The following is a 22373-nucleotide window of genomic DNA, read 5'->3' on the forward strand; positions in this document are numbered from 1 at the left end:
ACGTCAAACAGGAAGCTGTTTTGCACACACACACACACACACATACAGCTACAGAGTTGTTAGGAAGTGGAATAGTTTGGCAAGCGATGTAGTGGAGGCAGGAACCATACATAGTTTTAAGACGAGGTTCCATAAACCTCATGGAGCAGGGAGAGGGAGGACCCCGTAGCGGTCAGTGAAAAGGCGGAGCCAGGAGCTGAGTATCGAGCCCTGCAACCACAATTAGATGAGTACAATTAGGTGAGTACACACACACACACACACACACACAGCAGCAGCAACTTACGACTTCAGGAAGGTCTTGAGCTCCTTGTTGGAACATTTAGACCAGGTGACCTTGCCCGGCCCCGTCGAGGGTGACATGAGGTATTTTGTGCCGTCACACGTGTTTCTGTCCTCCCGTGACCCGTCGTGAGACATACCCAGGCTGTGACGGAGATGTAGTCAACCTCAGTAACAAATTTAGAAAAGAACTGACAAAGTGAAAGTAGAAAATACAGATAAGATAATGAAACGTATCAGGTTAAATATGTTTATGGAAAAAGTAGCAATGTCAGTAGATAGCAAGACGTTGTTGCTGCTAGACTAAGGCTGGATTATAAGTATCTCTGGTAGTATTGTTGTTACTGCTAGGTTATAAGTATCTCTGGTAGTATTGTTGTTACTGCTAGGTTCTAAGTATCTCTGGTAGTATTGTTGCTACTGCTAGATTAAGGCTAGGTTATAAGTATCTCTGGTAGTATTGTTGTTACTGCTAGACTAAGGGTAAGTCATAAGTATCTCTTGCAGTACTGTTTGTATGAAATCAGTGACATAAAATGCAAACCGTGTGGACAGACACAGGGCCGTATGTTGCTACAATACATCTTAGATTATATAAACACCCCCCCAGGTTTTCAGAGACACCTCCATGCAAACCTTGCAGGATATGGAAAAGCACTTCAAGAACTTGTAGTAATGTGTAATGCAATATGCCCAGTGGGACCTGGCAAAGATACATTGTGACCTCTGTATAATCATGTTTCATGGGCTATCGCTCACAGGATGAGCTGCGAGTGCACACTAAACTAGCCGTTCATGCAGCACAATTAATATACGCAATAAACTAGTTACTAAGACAGCACAGTAAACAAAAAACTCACTTGTGTCCCATTTCATGGGTGATAACATAGACTGCTTCGAAGCTAGTGCCTTCGTTGATGGTGCACGAGTACCTGGACTGACACATTCCTGATACCCATGCCAGACCTGAGGGAGAACGATAGGTCAGTACCTGGACTGACACATTCCTGATACCCATGCCAAGTCTGAGGGAGAGAGACAGGTCAATACCTGGTCTGACACATCTCTGATACCCACACCAGGTCTGAGGGAGAGAGACAGGTCAGTGACACATGAAAGATGTGTTAGCTAGACAGTTACCTGTCAACTCCTTGGTTATACAGGAAAAACACTGGTTTATTGACATATTCTTCTTTTTACCACAAGAGTGCAATATTAACCTAGTGTTTGTCTCACCACACTGTTAGTGCACCACATTACTAATGCACCACACTACTAGTGCACCACACTACTAGTGCACCACACTACTGCTACACCACACTACTGCTACACCACACTACTGCTGCACCACACTACTGCTACACCACACTACTGCTACGCCACACTACTGCTACACCACACTACTGCTACACCACACTACTGCTACACCACACAACAGCTACACCACACTACTGCTACGCCACATTACTGCTACACCACAATACTGCTACACCACACTACTGCTACACCACACTACTGCTACACCACACTACTGCTACACCACACTACTGCTACACCACACTACCTATGACTGTGGTCTCGTCGGGTTTGCCATCCCACAGGTCGAGGCCAGAGAGCATAAGTGCGTGGTCCCAGGCGTCTCCTGTCTTGGCTGCTTCTTCATTCTGGTCCATCTGCCAGCCACAGAAGTTGCTCAGGTACCTGCATCATACACATCCATTATCTCTAATAATAACACTTCGCAGATGTCATGACAAGAGTGACATAAGATGGATGGCATGACAAGGAGGATAGAAATAAGGAAATTGTCCAGATGGACTCATATGGAACAGTTCACTATGAAACTTTATCCTTTCTACAAACTGACTCTTAACTTCTCTGGTGCATGGAGCCTAGCACCTCACAATGCCAGGATCCTGGTGCATGGAGCCTAGCACCTCACAATGCCAGGATCCTGGTGCATGGAGCCTAGCACCTCACAATGCCAGGATCCTGGTGCATGGAGCCTAGCACCTCACAATGCCAGGATCCTGGTGTATGGAGCCTAGCACCTCACAATGCCAGGATCCTGGTGCATGGAGCCTAGCACCTCACAATGCCAGGATCCTGGTGTATGGAGCCTAGCACCTCACAATACCAGGATCCTGGTGCATGGAGCCTAGCACCTCACAATACCAGGATCCTGGTGCATGGAGCCTAGCACCTCACAATGCCAGGATCCTGGTGCATGGAGCCTAGCACCTCACAATGCCAGGATCCTGGTGCATGGAGCCTAGCACCTCACAATGCCAGGATCCTGGTGCATGGAGCCTAGCACCTCACAATGCCAGGATCCTGGTGTATGGAGCCTAGCACCTCACAATACCAGGATCCTGGTGCATGGAGCCTAGCACCTCACAATACCAGGATCCTGGTGCATGGAGCCTAGCACCTCACAATGCCAGGATCCTGGTGTATGGAGCCTAGCACCTCACAATACCAGGATCCTGGTGCATGGAGCCTAGCACCTCACAATGCCAGGATCCTGGTGTATGGAGCCTAGCACCTCACAATGCCAGGATCCTGGTGCATGGAGCCTAGCACCTCACAATGGCAGGATCCTTGTGCATGGAGCCTAGCACCTCACAATGGCAGGATCCTGGTGCATGGAGCCTAGCACCTCACAATGCCAGGATCCTGGTGCATGGAGCCTAGCACCTCACAAAACCAGGATCCTGGTGCATGGAGCCTAGCACCTCACAATGGCAGGATCCTGGTGCATGGAGCCTAGCACCTCACAATGCCAGGATCCTGGTGCATGGAGCCTAGCACCTCACAATGCCAGGATCCTGGTGTATGGAGCCTAGCACCTCACAATACCAGGATCCTGGTGCATGGAGCCTAGCACCTCACAATGCCAGGATCCTGGTGTATGGAGCCTAGCACCTCACAATGCCAGGATCCTGGTGCATGGAGCCTAGCACCTCACAATGGCAGGATCCTGGTGCATGGAGCCTAGCACCTCACAATGCCAGGATCCTGGTGCATGGAGCCTAGCACCTCACAATGCCAGGATCCTGGTGCATGGAGCCTAGCACCTCACAATGGCAGGATCCTGGTGTATGGAGCCTAGCACCTCACAATGCCAGGATCCTGGTGTATGGAGCCTAGTACCTCACAATGCCAGGATCCTGGTGCATGGAGCCTAGCACCTCACAATGCCAGGATCCTGGTGCATGGAGCCTAGCACCTCACAATGCCAGGATCCTGGTGCATGGAGCCTAGCACCTCACAATGGCAGGATCCTGGTGCATGGAGCCTAGCACCTCACAATACCAGGATCCTGGTGCATGGAGCCTAGCACCTCACAATACCAGGATCCTGGTGCATGGAGCCTAGCACCTCACAATGGCAGGATCCTGGTGCATGGAGCCTAGTACCTCACAATGCCAGGATCCTGGTGTATGGAGCCTAGCACCTCACAATGCCAGGATCCTGGTGCATGGAGCCTAGCACCTCACAATGCCAGGATCCTGGTGCATGGAGCCTAGCACCTCACAATGCCAGGATCCTGGTGCATGGAGCCTAGCACCTCACAATGCCAGGATCCTGGTGCATGGAGCCTAGCACCTCACAATACTAGGATCCTGGTGCATGGAGCCTAGCACCTCACAATGCCAGGATCCTGGTGTATGGAGCCTAGCACCTCACAATGCCAGAATCCTGGTGTATGGAGCCTAGCACCTCACAATGCCAGGATCCTGGTGTATGGAGCCTAGCACCTCACAATGCCAGAATCCTGGTGTATGGAGCCTAGCACCTCACAATGCCAGGATCCTGGTGCATGGAGCCTAGCACCTCACAATGCCAGGATCCTGAGCCTAGCACCTCACAATGCCAGGATCCTGGTGCATGGAGCCTAGCACCTCACAATGCCAGGATCCTGGTGCATGGAGCCTAGCACCTCACAATGCCAGGATCCTGGTGCATGGAGCCTAGCACCTCACAATGCCAGGATCCTGGTGCATGGAGCCTAGCACCTCACAATGCCAGGATCCTGGTGCATGGAGCCTAGCACCTCACAATGCCAGGATCCTGGTGCATGGAGCCTAGCACCTCACAATGCCAGGATCCTGGTGCATGGAGCCTAGCACCTCACAATGCCAGGATCCTGGTGCATGGAGCCTAGCACCTCACAATACCAGGATCCTGGTGCATGGAGCCTAGCACCTTACAATGGCAGGATCCTGGTGCATGGAGCCTAGTACCTCACAATGCCAGGATCCTGGTGTATGGAGCCTAGCACCTCACAATGCCAGGATCCTGGTGCATGGAGCCTAGCACCTCACAATGCCAGGATCCTGGTGCATGGAGCCTAGCACCTCACAATGCCAGGATCCTGGTGCATGGAGCCTAGCACCTCACAATGCCAGGATCCTGGTGCATGGAGCCTAGCACCTCACAATGCCAGGATCCTGGTGCATGGAGCCTAGCACCTCACAATGCCAGGATCCTGGTGCATGGAGCCTAGCACCTCACAATACCAGGATCCTGGTGCATGGAGCCTAGCACCTCACAATGGCAGGATCCTGGTGCATGGAGCCTAGTACCTCACAATGCCAGGATCCTGGTGTATGGAGCCTAGCACCTCACAATGCCAGGATCCTGGTGCATGGAGCCTATCACCTCACAATGCCAGGATCCTGGTGCATGGAGCCTAGCACCTCACAATGCCAGGATCCTGGTGCATGGAGCCTAGCACCTCACAATGCCAGGATCCTGGTGCATGGAGCCTAGCACCTCACAATGCCAGGATCCTGGTGCATGGAGCCTAGCACCTCACAATGCCAGGATCCTGGTGCATGGAGCCTAGCACCTCACAATGCCAGGATCCTGGTGCATGGAGCCTAGCACCTCACAATACCAGGATCCTGGTGCATGGAGCCTAGCACCTCACAATGGCAGGATCCTGGTGCATGGAGCCTAGTACCTCACAATGCCAGGATCCTGGTGTATGGAGCCTAGCACCTCACAATGGCAGGATCCTGGTGTATGGAGCCTAGCACCTCACAATGCCAGGATCCTGGTGCATGGAGCCTAGCACCTCACAATGCCAGGATCCTGGTGCATGGAGCCTAGCACCTCACAATGCCAGGATCCTGGTGCATGGAGCCTAGCACCTCACAATGCCAGGATCCTGGTGTATGGAGCCTAGCACCTCACAATGCCAGGATCCTGGTGCATGGAGCCTAGCACCTCACAATGCCAGGATCCTGGTGCATGGAGCCTAGCACCTCACAATGCCAGGATCCTGGTGTATGGAGCCTAGCACCTCACAATGCCAGGATCCTGGTGCATGGAGCCTAGCACCTCACAATGCCAGGATCCTGGTGTATGGAGCCTAGCACCTCACAATGCCAGGATCCTGGTGTATGGAGCCTAGCACCTCACAATGCCAGGATCCTGGTGTATGGAGCCTAGCGCCTCACAATGCCAGGATCCTGGTGTATGGAGCCTAGCACCTCACAATGCCAGGATCCTGGTGCATGGAGCCTAGCACCTCACAATGCCAGGATCCTGGTGCATGGAGCCTAGCACCTCACAATGCCAGGATCCTGGTGTATGGAGCCTAGCACCTCACAATGCCAGGATCCTGGTGCATGGAGCCTAGCGCCTCACAATGCCAGGATCCTGGTGTATGGAGCCTAGCACCTCACTATTACGATGTATACCCTTGTATGTGATTACAATAATCATACAAATAAAATTCGTTATATAACGCATTACCATACATAACTGTTTATTTATAACTAATATTAATAACAGTTGTGTTTTGTATGATCTGTTTGTCAGTTCCAGTGTACTTAAAGCGGAAGCTTTAGTCTGTCCTGATGTTCCCTACCTCCCTTCTTCCCCTGTTTCTAGCTAGTCCCACTTTACATAGGTATTTAAAGTTTAGCCTAGTTTTGTCACACTCCAGATAGTAGTTAACAGTCCACTTCTGCTATATATGATTCACGCAAGGTGAAGGCCAGATCACTAGTGGTAGTTTATTATCTTGTGGTTTCTTTTAGATACTGACTCAAGAAGTTTTTGACTGCATGCCCATCAGTGCTGCTCTCCATATTTCCTGTCCTGAGTGTGGCTCCCAGTTCTCTCAGGTCAACTGGTTGTAACCCCTGTGACACCTGACTGTCACATCTTACTTTCTCCAGAATGTCTATTATGGCTTTGATTATCTTTGTCTTGACCAACATGACAGTAAAGGCTCTATAACATTGTTTTTATTATCTTGGTTCCTCTGGGTGTTATAACTTCTGCAATATACTCATGAAAAAAATCCATTTTCAACTTTTGTAACTCGTAAAGCCATTGTATCAGACCTCTGCCTCTGTTTTATTTTTTACTCGGCCCGGTGGTCTGGTGGCTAAAGCTCCCGCTTCACACACGGAGGGTCCGGGTCCGATTCCCGGCGGGTGGAAATTCCGACACGTTTCCTTACACCTATTGTCCTGTTCACCTAACAGCAAATAGGTACCTGGGTGTTAGTAGACTGGTGTGGGTCGCATCCTGGGGGACAAGATTAAGGACCCCAATGGAAATAAGTTAGACAGTCCTCGATGACGCACTGACTTTCTTGGGTTATCCTGGGTGGCTAACCCTCCGGGGTTAAAAATCCGAACAAAATCTCTCTCTCCCTAACATCACCTGTGAGTGATAATGTTAGAGGACTGTGTGTGTGTGTGTGTGTGTGTGTGTGTGTACTCACCTATTTGTGGTTGCAGGGGTCGAGTCCTAGCTCCTGGCCCCGCCTCTTCACCGGTTGCTACTGGGCCCTCTCTCTCCCCGCTCCATGAGTTTTATCAAACCTCGTCTTAAAACTGTGTATGGTTCCTGCCTCCACTACGTCATTTTCTAGGCTATTCCACTGCCTTACAACTCTATGGCTGAAGAAATACTTCCTACTATCTCTCTGACTCATTTGTGTCTTCAACTTCCAATTGTGGCCTCTTGTTTCTGTGTCCCCTCCCTGGAACATCCTGTCTTTGTCCACCTTGTCTATTCCACGCAGTATTTTATATGTCGTTATCATGTCTCCCCTGACCCTCTTGTCCTCCAGTGTCGTCAGGCCGATTTCCCTTAATCTTTCTTCATAGGACATTCCCCTTAGCTCTGGAACTAACCTTGTCGCAAACCTTTGTACTTTCTCTAGTTTCTTGACGTGCTTTATCAAGTCCGGGTTCCAAACAGGTGCTGCATACTCCAGTATGGGCCTGACATACACGGTGTACAGTGTCTTGAATGATTCCTTACGAAGGTATCGGAAAGCTGTTCTCAGGTTTGCCAGGCGCCCATATGCTGCAGCAGTTATCTGATTGATGTGTGCTTCCGGAGACATGCTCGGTGTTATACTCACCCCAAGATCTTTCTCCTTGAGTGAGGTTTGCAGTCTTTGGCCACCTAGCCTATACTCTGTCTGGGGTCTTCTGTGCCCTTCCCCTATCTTCATGACTTTGCATTTGGCAGGATTAAATTCGAGAAGCCATTTGCTGGACCAGGTGTCCAGTCTGTCCAGGTCTCTTTGAAGTCCTGCCTGGTCTTCATCAGATTTAATTCTCCTCATTAACTTCACATCATCTGCAAACAGGGACACTTCTGAATCCAACCCTTCCGTCATGTCGTTCACATATACCAAAAATAGCACTGGTCCTAGGACCGACCCCTGTGGGACCCCGCTCGTCACAGGTGCCCACTGTGATACATCATTACGTACCATGACTCGTTGTTGCCTCCCTGTCAGGTATTCTCTGATCCATTGCAGTGCCCTTCCTTTTATATGCGCCTGATGCTCTAGCTTCTGCACTAATCTCTTGTGAGGAACTGTGTCAAAGGCCTTCTTGCAGTCCAAGAAGATGCAATCAACCCACCCCTCTCTCTCGTGTCTTACTTCTGTTATTTTATCATAAAACTCCAGAAGGTTTGTGACACAGGATTTGCCTTCCATGAATCCGCGCTGGTTGGCATTTATACTCTTGTTCCCTTCCAGGTGCTCCACCACTCTCCTCCTGATAATCTTCTCCATAACTTTGCATACTATACACGTCAATGACACAGGTCTATAGTTTAGTGCCTCTTTTCTGTCTCCTTTTTTAAAAATGGGAACTACATTTGCCGTCTTCCATTCCTCAGGTAGTTGCCCAGTTTCCAGGGATGTGTTGAAGATTGTGGTAAGTGGCACACACAACATATCTGCTCCCTCTCTAAGGACCCACGGGGAGATGTTGTCCGGTCCCACTGCCTTTGAGGTATCGATGTCCCTTAGCAGTTTCTTCACCTCCTCCTCATCTGTATGTATGTCGTCCAACACTTGTTGGTGTATTCCTTGCTGGTGTCCCCATCTGGTCTGTCCCCCCAGAGTCCTTCCTGTCTCTACTGTAAATACTTCATTAAATCTCATGCTGAGCTCCTCACATACCTCTTGATCGTTTCTTGTGAGTTCTCCACCTTCTTTCCTCAGCCTTATCACCTGGTCCTTGACTGTTGTCTTCCTCCTAATGTGGCTATACAGCAGTTTCGGATCAGATTTGACTTTCGATGCTATGTCGTTTTCATACTGTCGCTGGGCCTCCCTCCTTATCTGTGCATACTCGTTTCTGGCTCTTCTACTAATCTCCTTGTTTTCCTGGGTCCTATGCCTCCTGTACCTTTTCCATTCTCTGTTGCACTTAGTTTTCGCCTCCCTACACCTTCGGGTAAACCAAGGACTCGTTTTGGTCTTCCTATTATTTCTGTTTCCCTTGGGAACGAACCTTTCCTCTGCCTCCTTGCACTTTGTTGCCTCATAATCCATCATCTCGTTTACTGATTTTCCTACCATTTCTCTGTCCCACTGTGTGTGTGTACTCACCTATTTGTGGTTGCAGGGGTCGAGTCCTAGCTCCTGGCCCCGCCTCTTCACCGGTTGCTACTAGACCCTCTCTCTCCCCGCTCCACGAGCTTTATCAAACCTCGTCTTAAAACTGTGTATGGTTCCTGCCTCCACTACGTCATTTTCTAGGCTATTCCACTGCCTTACAACTCTATGACTGAAGAAATACTTCCTACTATCTCTCTGACTCATTTGTGTCTTCAACTTCCAATTGTGGCCTCTTGTTTCTGTGTCCCCTCCCTGGAACATCCTGTCTTTGTCCACCTTGTCTATTCCACGCAGTATTTTATATGTCGTTATCATGTCTCCCCTGACCCTCCTGTCCTCCAGTGTCGTCAGGCCGATTTCCCTTAATCTTTCTTCATAGGACATTCCCCTTAGCTCTGGAACTAACCTTGTTGCAAACCTTTGTACTTTCTCTAGTTTCTTGACGTGCTTTATCAAGTGCGGGTTCCAAACAGGTGCTGCATACTCCAGTATGGGCCTGACATACACGGTGTACAGTGTCTTGAATGATTCCTTACTAAGGTGTCGGAATGCTGTTCTCAGGTTTGCCAGGCGCCCATATGCTGCAGCAGTTATCTGATTGATGTGTGCTTCCGGAGACATGCTCGGTGTTATACTCACCCCAAGATCTTTCTCCTTGAGTGAGGTTTGCAGTCTTTGGCCACCTAGCCTATACTCTGTCTGTGGTCTTCTGTGCCCTTCCCCTATCTTCATGACTTTGCATTTGGCAGGATTAAATTCGAGAAGCCATTTGCTGGACCAGGTGTCCAGTCCAGTCCAGGTCTCTTTGAAGTCCTGCCTGGTCCTCATCAGATTTAATTCTCCTCATTAACTTCACATCATCTGCAAACAGGGACACTTCTGAGTCTAACCCTTCCGTCATGTCGTTCACATATACCAAAAATAGCACTGGTCCTAGGACCGACCCCTGTGGGACCCCGCTCGTCACAGGTGCCCACTGTGATACATCATTACGTACCATGACTCGTTGTTGCCTCCCTGTCAGGTATTCTCTGATCCATTGCAGTGCCCTTCCTGTTATATGCGCCTGATGCTCTAGCTTCTGCACTAATCTCTTGTGAGGAACTGTGTCAAAGGCCTTCTTGCAGTCCAAGAAGATGCAATCAACCCACCCCTCTCTCTCTTGTCTTACTTCTGTTATTTTATCATAAAACTCCAGAAGGTTTGTGACACAGGATTTGCCTTCCATGAATCCGTGCTGGTTGGCATTTATACTCTTGTTCCGTGTGTGTGTGTGTGTGTGTGTGTGTGTGTGTGTGTGTGTGTGTGTGTGTGTGTGTGTGTGTGTGTGTGTGTGTGTGTGTGTGTGTGTGTGTGTGTGACAGTAATTACATACTCACAGTTGAATGTTACCGCTGGCCTTGGGTGGACCGCTGGAGGATGACTTGATGATGTCAAGTCTGACCAGTGTGATGGTCAGATGTGTGTCCAGTGAGGGTGAGTTGTACATCAGGTGTACCTGCCGGCAGACCACATCTGTCACAGGTGTACATGTACGCCTGAGGAGGGAGAGGGCAGGTGTACATATGTGCTTTGTTCAAGTGTACACATGTTCAATTTTTATTATACTTTATTATTTGTAAACACATCATGAAAGACCGGCAACATATTGATGTGACTGCCACATGTAGTATGATGTGACTACCACTGTAGTATGATGTGACTACCACTGTAGTATGGTGTGACTACCACTGTAGTATGATGTGACTACCACTGTAGTATGGTGTGACTACCACTGTAGTATGATGTGACTACCACTGTAGCATGATGTGACTACCACTGTAGCATGATGTGACTACCACTGTAGTATGGTGTGACTACCACTGTAGCATGATGTGACTACCACTGTAGCATGATGTGACTACCACTGTAGTATGATGTGACTACCACTGTAGCATGATGTGACTACCACTGTAGCATGATGTGACTACCACTGTAGTATGGTGTGACTACCACTGTAGTATGATGTGACTACCACTGTAGCATGATGTGACTACCACTGTAGCATGATGTGACTACTACTGTAGTATGATGTGATTACCACTGTAGTATGATGTGACTACCACTGTAGTATGATGTGACTACCACTGTAGCATGATGTGACTACCACTGTAGTATGACGTGGCTACCACTGTAGTATGATGTGACTACCACTGTAGTATGATGTGACTACTACTGTAGTATGATGTGACTACTACTGTAGTATGATGTGACTACCACTGTAGTATGATGTGACTACCACTGTAGTATGATGTGACTACCACTGTAGCATGATGTGACTACTACTGTAGTATGATGTGATTACCACTGTAGTATGATGTGACTACCACTGTAGTATGATGTGACTACCACTGTAGCATGATGTGACTACCACTGTAGTATGATGTGGCTACCACTGTAGTATGATGTGACTACCACTGTAGTATGATGTGACTACTACTGTAGTATGATGTGACTACTACTGTAGTATGATGTGACTACCACTGTAGAATGATGTGACTACCACTGTAGTATGATGTGACTACCACTGTAGTATGATGTGACTACCACTGTAGTATGATGTGACTACCACTCTAGTATGATGTGACTACCACTGTAGTATGATGTGACTACCACTGTAGTATGATGTGACTACCACTGTAGCATGATGTGACTACTACTGTAGTATGATGTGACTACCACTGTAGCATCATGTGACTACCACTGTAGTATGATGTGACTACCACTGTAGTATGATGTGACTACCACTGTAGCATGATGTGACTACCACTGTAGTATGATGTGACTACCACTGTAGTATGATGTGACTACCACTGTAGTATGATGTGACTACCACTGTAGTACGAAGTGACTACCACTGTAGTATGATGTGACTACCACTGTAGTATGATGTGACTGCCACTGTAGTATGATGTGACTACCACTGTAGTATGATGTGACTACCACTGTAGTATGATGTGACTACCACTGTAGTATGATGTGACTACCACTGTAGTATGATGTGACTGCCACTGTAGTATGATGTGACTACCACTGTAGTATGATGTGACTGCCACTGTAGTATGATGTGACTACCACTGTAGTATGATGTGACTACCATACTGTAGTATGATGTGACTACCACACTGTAGTATGATGTGACTACCACACTGTAGTATGGTGTGACTACCACACTGTAGTATGATGTAACTACCACACTGTAGTATGGTGTGACTACCACACTGTAGTATGGTGTGACTACTACACTGTAGTATGGTGTGACTACCACACTGTAGTATGGTGTGACTACCACACTGTAGTATGATGTAACTACCACACTGTAGTATGGTGTGACTACCACACTGTAGTATGGTGTGACTACTACACTGTAGTATGGTGTGACTACTACACTGTAGTATGGTGTGCCTACCACACTGTAGTATGGTGTGACTACCACACTGTAGTATGATGTAACTACCACACTGTAGTATGATGAGACTACCACACTGAAGTATGATGTAACTACCACACTGTAGTATGATGAGACTAGCACACTGTAGTATGGTGTGCCTACCACACTGTAGTATGGTGTGACTACCACACTGAAGTATGATGTAACTACCACACTGTAGTATGATGAGACTACCACACTGTAGTATGGTGTGACTACCACACTGAAGTATGATGTAACTACCACACTATAGTTTGATGAGACTACCACACTGTAGTATGGTGTGACTACCACACTGTAGTATGATGAGACTACCACACTGAAGTATGATGTAACTACCACACTGTAGTATGATGAGACTACCACACTGTAGTATGGTGTGACTACCACACTGTAGTATGGTGTGACTACCACACTGTAGTATGATGTAACAACCACACTGTAGTATGATGAGACTACCACACTGTAGTATGGTGTGACTACCACACAGTAGTATGACGTGACTACCACACTGTAGTATGGTTTGACTACCACACTGTAGTATGGTGTAACTACCACACTGCAGTATGGTGTAACTACCACACTGTAGTATGATGTAACTACCACACTGTAGTATGGTGTAACTACCACACTGTAGTATGATGTAACTACCACACTGTAGTATGGCGTAACTACCACACTGTAGTATGATGTAACTACCACATTGTAGTATGGCGTAACTACCACACTGTAGTATGGTGTAACTACCACATTGTAGTATGATGTAACTACTACACTGTAGTATGGTGTAACTACCACACTGTAGTATCGTGTGACTACCACACTGAAGTATGATGTAACTACCACACTGTACTATGATGAGACTACCACACTGTAGTATGGTGTGACTACCACACTGTAGTATGATTTGACTACCACACTGAAGTATGATGTAACTACCACACTGTAGTATGATGAGACTACCACACTGTAGTATGGTGCGACTACCACACTGTAGTATGGTGTGACTACCACACTGTAGTATGGTGTGGCTACCACACTGTAGTATGATGTAACAATCACACTGTAGTATGATGAGACTACCACACTGTAGTATGGTGTGACTACCACACTGTAGTATGGTGTGACTACCACACTGTAGTATGGTGTGACTACCACACTGTAGTATGGTGTGGCTACCACACTGTAGTATGATGTAACAATCACACTGTAGTATGATGAGACTACCACACTGTAGTATGGTGTGACTACCACACTGTAGTATGGTGTGACTACCACACTGTAGTATGGTGTGACTACCACACTGTAGTATGGTGTGACTACCACACAGTAGTATGATGTGACTACCACACTGTAGTATGATGTAACTACCACACTGTAGTATCGTGTGACTACCACACTGTAGTATGGTGTAACGACCACACTGTAGTATGGTGTGACTACCACACTGTAGTATGGTGTGACTACCACACTGTAGTATGATGTAACTACCACACTGTAGTATGGTGTGACTACCACACTGTAGAATGGTGTGACTACCACACTGTGACTACCACACTGTAGTATGGTGTGACTACCACACTGTAGTATGATGAGACTACCACACTGTAGTATGATGTAACTACCACACTGTAGTATGGTGTGACTACCACACTGTAGTATGGTGTGACTACCACACTGTAGTATGATGTAACTACCACACTGTAGTATGGTGTGACTACCACACTGTAGTATGGTGTGACTACCACACTGTAGTATGGTGTAACTACCACACTGTAGTATGGTGTGACTACCACACTGTAGTATGGTGTAACTACCACACTGTAGTATGGTGTGACTACCACACTGTAGTATGATGTAACTATCACACTGCAGTACTGACTACCACACTGTAGTATGGTGTGACTACCACACTGTAGTATGATGTGACTACCACACTGTAGTATGATGTAACTACACACTGTAGTATCGTGTGACTACCACACTGTAGTAACGACCACACTGTAGTATGTAACTACCACACTGTAGTATGGTGCATGGTGTGACTACCACACTGTAGCATGTAACTACCACACTGTAGTAACTACCACACTGTAGTATGATGTAACTACCACACTGTAGTATGGTGTGACTACCACACTGTAGTATGGTGTGGCTACCACACTGTAGTATGATGTAACTACCACACTGTAGACTGCTGTGAATACAACACTGTAGTATGGTGTGACTACCACACTGTAGTATGATGTAACTACCACACTGTAGTATGGTGTGACTACCACACTGTAGTATGATGTAACTACCACACTGTAGTATGGTGTAACTACCACACTGTAGTATGATGTAACTACCACACTGTAGTATGGTGTAACTACCACACTGTAGTATGGTGTGACTACCACACTGAAGTATGATGTAACTACCACACTGTAGTATGATGAGACTACCACACTGTAGTATGGTGTGACTACCACACTGTAGTATGATGAGACTACCACTGAAGTATGATGTAACTACCACACTGTAGTATGATGAGACTACCACACTGTAGTATGGTGTGACTACCACACTGTAGTATGGTGTGACTACCACACTGTAGTATGGTGTGACTACCACACTGTAGTATGATGTAATAATCACACTGTAGTATGATGAGACTACCACACTGTAGTATGATGTAACAATCACACTGTAGTATGATGAGACTACCACACTGTAGTATGGTGTGACTACCACACTGTAGTATGGTGTGACTACCACACTGTAGTATGGTGTGACTACCACATTGTAGTATGATGTAACAATCACACTGTAGTATGATGAGACTACCACACTGTAGTATGGTGTGACTACCACACTGTAGTATGATGTAACTACCACACTGTAGTATGATGTAACAATCACACTGTAGTATGATGAGACTACCACACTGTAGTATGGTGTGACTACCACACTGTAGTATGGTGTGACTACCACATTGTAGTATGATGTAACAATCACACTGTAGTATGATGAGACTACCACACTGTAGTATGGTGTGACTACCACACTGTAGTATGGTGTGACTACCACATTGTAGTATGATGTAACAATCACACTGTAGTATGATGAGACTACCACACTGTAGTATGGTGTGACTACCACACTGTAGTATGATGTAACTACCACACTGTAGTATGATGTAACAATCACACTGTAGTATGATGAGACTACCACACTGTAGTATGGTGTGACTACCACACTGTAGTATGGTGTAACTACCACACTGTAGAATGATGAGACTACCACACTGTAGTATGATGTAACTACCACACTGTAGTATGATGTAACTACCACACTGTAGTATGATGTAACTACGACACTGTAGTATGATGTAGCTACCACACTGAAGTATGATGTAACTACCACACTGTAGTATGATGAGACTACCACACTGTAGTATGGTGTGACTACCACACTGTAGTATGGTGTAACTACCACACTGTAGTATGATGTAACTACCACACTGTAGTATGATGTAACAACCACACTGTAGTATGATGTAACTACCACACTGTAGTATGATGTAACAACCACACTGTAGTATGATGTAACTACCACACTGTAGTATGATGTAACTACCACACTGTAGTATGATGTAACAACCACACTGTAGTATGATGAGATTACCACACTGTAGTATGATGTAACTACCACACTGTAGTATGATGTAACTACCACACTGTAGTATGATGTAGCTACCACACTGTAGTATGATGTAACTACCACACTGTAGTATGATGTAACTACCACACTGTAGTATGATGTAACTACCACACTGTAGTATGATGTAACTACCACACTGTAGTATGATGTAACTACCACACTGTAGTATGATGTAACTACCACACTGTAGTATGATGTAACTACCACACTGTAGTATGATGTAACTACCACACTGTAGTATGGTGTGACTACCACACTGTAGTATGATGTAACTACCACACTGTAGTATGGTGTGACTACCACACTGTAGTATGGTGTGACTACCACACTGTAGTATGATGTAAAAATCACACTGTAGTATGATGAGACTACCACACTGTAGTATGGTGTGACTACCACACTGTAGTATGGTGTGACTACCACACTGTAGTATGATGTAACAATCACAATGTAGTATGATGAGACTACCACACTGAAGTATGATGTAACTACCACACTGTAGTATGATGTAACTACCACACTGTAGTATGATGAGACTACCACACTGTAGTATGATGTAAAAATCACACTGTAGTATGGTGTAACTACCACACTGTAGTATGGTGTGACTACCACACTGTAGTATGGTGTGACTACCACACTGTAGTATGGTGTGACTACCACACTGTAGTATGATGTAACTACCACACTGTAGTATGGTGTGACTACCACACTGTAGTATGGTGTAACTACCACACTGTAGTATGGTGTGACTTCCACACTGTAGTATGATGTATCAATTACACTGTAGTATGATGAGACTACCACACTGTAGTATGGTGTGACTACCACACTGTAGTATGGTGTGACTACCACACTGTAGTATGGTGTGACTACCACACTGTAGTATGATGTAACTACCACACTGTAGTATGATGAGACTACCACACTGTAGTATGATGTAACTACCACACTGTAGTATGGGGTAACTACCACACTGTAGTATGATGTGACTACCACACTGTAGTATGGTGTGACTACCACACTGTAGTATGGTGTAACTACCACACTGTAGTATGATGAGACTACCACACTGTAGTATGATGTAACTACCACACTGTAGTATGATGTAACTACCACACTGTAGTATGACGTAACTACCACACTGTAGTATGATGTAGCTACCACACTGAAGTATGATGTAACTACCACACTGTAGTATGATGAGACTACCACACTGTAGTATGGTGTGACTACCACACTGTAGTATGGTGTAACTACCACACTGTAGTATGATGTAACTATCACACTGTAGTATGATGTAACAACCACACTGTAGTATGATGTAACTACCACACTGTAGTATGATGTAACAACCACACTGTAGTATGATGTAACTACCACACTGTAGTATGATGTAACTACCACACTGTAGTATGATGTAACAACCACACTGTAGTATGATGAGACTACCACACTGTAGTATGATGTAACTACCACACTGTAGTATGATGTAACTACCACACTGTAGTATGATGTAGCTACCACACTGTAGTATGATGTAACTACCACACTGTAGTATGATGTAACTACCACACTGTAGTATGATGTAACTACCACACTGTAGTATGATGTAACTACCACACTGTAGTATGATGTAACTACCACACTATAGTATGATGTAGCTACCACACTGTAGTATGATGTAACTACCACACTGTAGTATGATGTAACTACCACACTGTAGTATGGTGTGACTACCACACTGTAGTATGATGAGACTACCACACTGTAGTATGGTGTGACTACCACACTGTAGTATGGTGTGACTACCACACTGTAGTATGATGTAACAATCACAATGTAGTATCATGAGACTACCACACTGTAGTATGGTGTGACTACCACACTGTAGTATGGTGTGACTACCACACTGTAGTATGATGTAACAATCACAATGTAGTATGATGAGACTACCACACTGAAGTATGATGTAACTACCACACTGTAGTATGATGTAACTACCACACTGTAGTATGATGAGACTACCACACTGTAGTATGATGTAAAAATCACACTGTAGTATGGTGTAACTACCACACTGTAGTATGGTGTGACTTCCACACTGTAGTATGGTGTGACTACCACACTGTAGTATGGTGTGACCACCACACTGTAGTATGGTGTAACTACCACACTGTAGTATGGTGTGACTTCCACACTGTAGTATGGTGTGACCACCACACTGTAGTATGGTGTGGCTACCACACTGTAGTATGATGTAACAATCACACTGTAGTATGATGAGACTACCACACTGTAGTATGGTGTGACTACCACACTGTAGTATGGTGTGACTACCACACTGTAGTATGGTGTGACTACCACACTGTAGTATGATGTAACTACCACACTGTAGTATGATGAGACTACCACACTGTAGTATGATGTAACTACCACACTGTAGTATGGGGTAACTACCACACTGTAGTATGATGTGACTACCACACTGTAGTATGGTGTAACTACCACACTGTAGTATGATGAGACTACCACACTGTAGTATGATGTAACTACCACACTGTAGTATGATGAGACTACCACACTGTAGTATGGTGTGACTACCACACTGTAGTATGATGTGACTACCACACTGTAGTATGGTGAGACTACCACACTGTAGTATGATGTGACTACCACACTGTAGTATGGTGTGACTACCACACTGTAGTATGATGTGACTACCACACTGTAGTATGGTGAGACTACCACACTGTAGTATGGTGTGACTACCACACTGTAGTATGATGTGACTACCACACTGTAGTATGGTGTGACTACCACACTGTAGTATGATGTGACTACCACACTGTAGTATGGTGAGACTACCACACTGTAGTATGATGTGACTACCACACTGTAGTGTGATGTAACTACCGCACTGTAGTATGGTGTGACTACCACACTGTAGTATGATGTAACAATCACAATGTAGTATGGTGAGACTACCACACACTAGTATGATGTGACTACCACACTGTAGTGTGATGTAACTACCGCACTGTAGTATGGTGTGACTACCACACTGTAGTTTGGTGTAACTACCACACTGTAGTATGGTGTGACTATCACACTGTAGTATGGTGTGACTACCACACTCTAGTATGATGTGACTACCACACTGTAGTGTGATGTAACTTCCGCACTGTAGTATGGTGTGACTACCACACTGTAGTTTGGTGTAACTACCACACTGTAGTATGGTGTGACTACCACACTGTAGTATGGTGTGACTACCACACTGTAGTATGATGTAACTACCACACTGTAGTATGATGTAACTACCACACTGTAGTATGATGTAACTACCACACTGTAGTATGATGTAACTACCACACTGTAGTATGATGTGACTACCACACTGTAGTATGATGTAACTACCACACTGTAGTATGATGTAACTACCACACTGTAGTATGATGTAACTACCACACTGTAGTATGATGTAACTACCACACTGTAGTATGATGTAACTACCACACTGTAGTATGATGTAACTACCACACTGTAGTATGATGTAACTACCACACTGTAGTATGATGTAACTACCACACTGTAGTATGATGTAACTACCACACTGTAGTATGATGTAACTACCACACTGTAGTATGATGTAACTACCACACTGTAGTATGATGTAACTACCACTCACATCATTAACTCGTAACAAAACATCATCATAGTGTATTTAACATCGCTTAGATTTTCCAAATAACTCTGTATAGAGTCAAAATAATACAAAATCGTAAATACAGCCTTTTTTCTGGATGTTATCAACATATCTGGACAAAGAGACACTCACCGCGTTCATGATAGTCAACACTAAGTCAGTGATGGTTTTTATAACGTCTAAGCTGGGATTACGATCTTTGATAACGTTATACATAGCATCGTCAACAAACACAGCTGTCTCAATCTGTCTATCAGCAGTGGTGGCACGCTTATCTATCTTGTGGTGGCTTGTATCACCACTGTTATCACTGCTTTGTTCATCATTTTGTTCAATGTTGTTCTCATTAGCCAGGTCTATGATTACACGAGGAGCTCTCATGGCGTTCAGATCTGTAATATTCAGATATCTGTAGTAGTAGTGGTAGTAACAATATTAGTAGTGGTACATATATCACGTGTCAGTAGTCATGGTTCACGTATGAAACATGTGAGATATGTTAAGTAATCAGTCATATCTTCACTATCCATGTTAGTGTCAGTCTTAATATATTACCACAAGTGTGTTACTCTAAATGTACTTTGTAAATTCAAGAATTTTCAAATACTCGAACATCTACAACAATCACCAAACACCAACAATCACTAACAATCACCGAACACCAACAATTGCCAAACACCTACAATAATCACCACTTATCTACAACAATCACCAAACACCAACAATCACCAAACACCTAACAGTTAACAAACACCACTGCACATTTACCAACAAGATCAAGCACTCACCAAAGACGGCACATTTGGAGTTCTTGTTCTTGTTATGGATGACGTGGAGACCATCAGCGGTGACGCCACCAGCCTCGTGCACATCCTTGTTGGATGATGTCTGACGTCGTCTACGTAGATGATTGGTCGGCAGAGGTCGTACCAGGTGTGTATAGTTTGACGACATAATCACCCCAGTCTGAACCAGTTATTATTATTGTTATTATTATTATTATTATTATTATTATTATTATTATTATTATTATTATTATTATTATTATTATTATTATTATTATTATTATTATTATTATTGTTGTTGTTGTTGTATAGAAAATGTTAATATGTGTAGGCCAGTGAAAGAAGGTGACTGCTGCAGGTGATTTATAGCAGCCATGAATGTACTCACATAGGTTTTTCATATTTTTCAGTGTATGTACTCAGCTAAAGAGTGTATTCTTGCCTCCACATTTATGTGTATTAAATCTGTGTGTAGTCACGCTGCATGTGCGAAATCAGCATGCATGCATTAAATCAGCATACATATGTGTGTGTACACATCCGGCATGTTAGGTACTCATCCAACACGTGTATGTGTATGTACTCAATCCTCGGGACTTATAAGTGTTGAGCATCAACCCTTGGACCCGGTAAGTGGACCTGAGATTCACTGGAGTATAGAATTTCCAGCCTTATTTCGTTTCTGTTATAGAGTTGTAAGATGAGTGTTGGTGGCCTTCCACTGAGGCTCTCTGGTTGTTTTCACTTCCTTATTACTTTTGCAATAACTGTAGAGGATCCCTGTACATGATTCCTGTAGATAATTGTGGATGATTCCCTGGGAGGGGGTCACTGCCCCCGCGGTCCAGTTGAAGTCTCAGGCCTCGTGGAAGATTTTGTCTTATATTCTTTTGTATTCTTGTTATCTGCTTTTCTATATATTATTTGTTGTGTTAGTCTCTGGTCCATCTGGTTCTATATTCTCAGCTGACACATGTTGTACTCAAACATACGTTATACAACAACCTTTAATTGGGTCACTGTTGCACTCTTTTTAAAGCTTCAAGTCAAAAAGCTCTACATAGAGTGGAATATTGTGAAAATACAAGCTTATTAAGCACTATCTGTTGACGACTCTAAGACAGTTCACGTGTAGTGCTGATTTAATACCTTTTATTAATTCATGTTTCAACATTAATTTCTTCCTGATGTGTTACATTATTCCCTAAAACAGTAATTCATCCTCTTTCATCATTAATATTTTTAAATAGAATTTCAACCACTTTCTTTTCTCTTTCAGAAGATTATAAAAGTTTCGACTTCATAAGATTCATTATTTCGTAAACCCTGAGCATCGCTGCTTCTGTTCTCTCCCACTAACGTGTTTCTGTTCCTGTCAGACAGGAAAGAGATATATTTGTTGCTTCAAGCTGAGACCATGGGTGTGTGTGTGTGTGTGTGTGTGTGTGTGTGTGTGTGTGTGTGTGTGTGTGTGTGTGTGTGTGTGTGTGTGTGTGTGTGTTTGTACTCATATGTGATTGCATGAGT

At 45.0% G+C, this 22373-nt stretch overlaps 1 protein-coding gene across 2 annotated transcripts in view; it reads right to left on the bottom strand.

Annotated features, from left to right (window-relative positions):
- LOC128693680 (A disintegrin and metalloproteinase with thrombospondin motifs adt-2) overlaps nucleotides 1-22373 on the bottom strand; it is a 38768-nt gene that overhangs the window by 12623 nt on the left and 3772 nt on the right. For both annotated transcript variants that reach the window (XM_053783464.2, XM_053783465.2), the window contains 6 exons: nucleotides 20850-21027; nucleotides 20194-20453; nucleotides 10558-10676; nucleotides 1847-1983; nucleotides 1143-1248; nucleotides 287-427 (listed from right to left, as the gene is read on the bottom strand). In XM_053783464.2, the coding sequence (XP_053639439.1) occupies nucleotides 287-427; nucleotides 1143-1248; nucleotides 1847-1983; nucleotides 10558-10676; nucleotides 20194-20453; nucleotides 20850-21027 (941 nt within the window). The remainder of the gene's footprint in view (nucleotides 1-286; nucleotides 428-1142; nucleotides 1249-1846; nucleotides 1984-10557; nucleotides 10677-20193; nucleotides 20454-20849; nucleotides 21028-22373) is intronic.

Source organism: Cherax quadricarinatus, chromosome 34 (assembly GCF_038502225.1).
Source record: "Cherax quadricarinatus isolate ZL_2023a chromosome 34, ASM3850222v1, whole genome shotgun sequence".
Taxonomy (NCBI): domain Eukaryota; kingdom Metazoa; phylum Arthropoda; class Malacostraca; order Decapoda; family Parastacidae; genus Cherax; species Cherax quadricarinatus.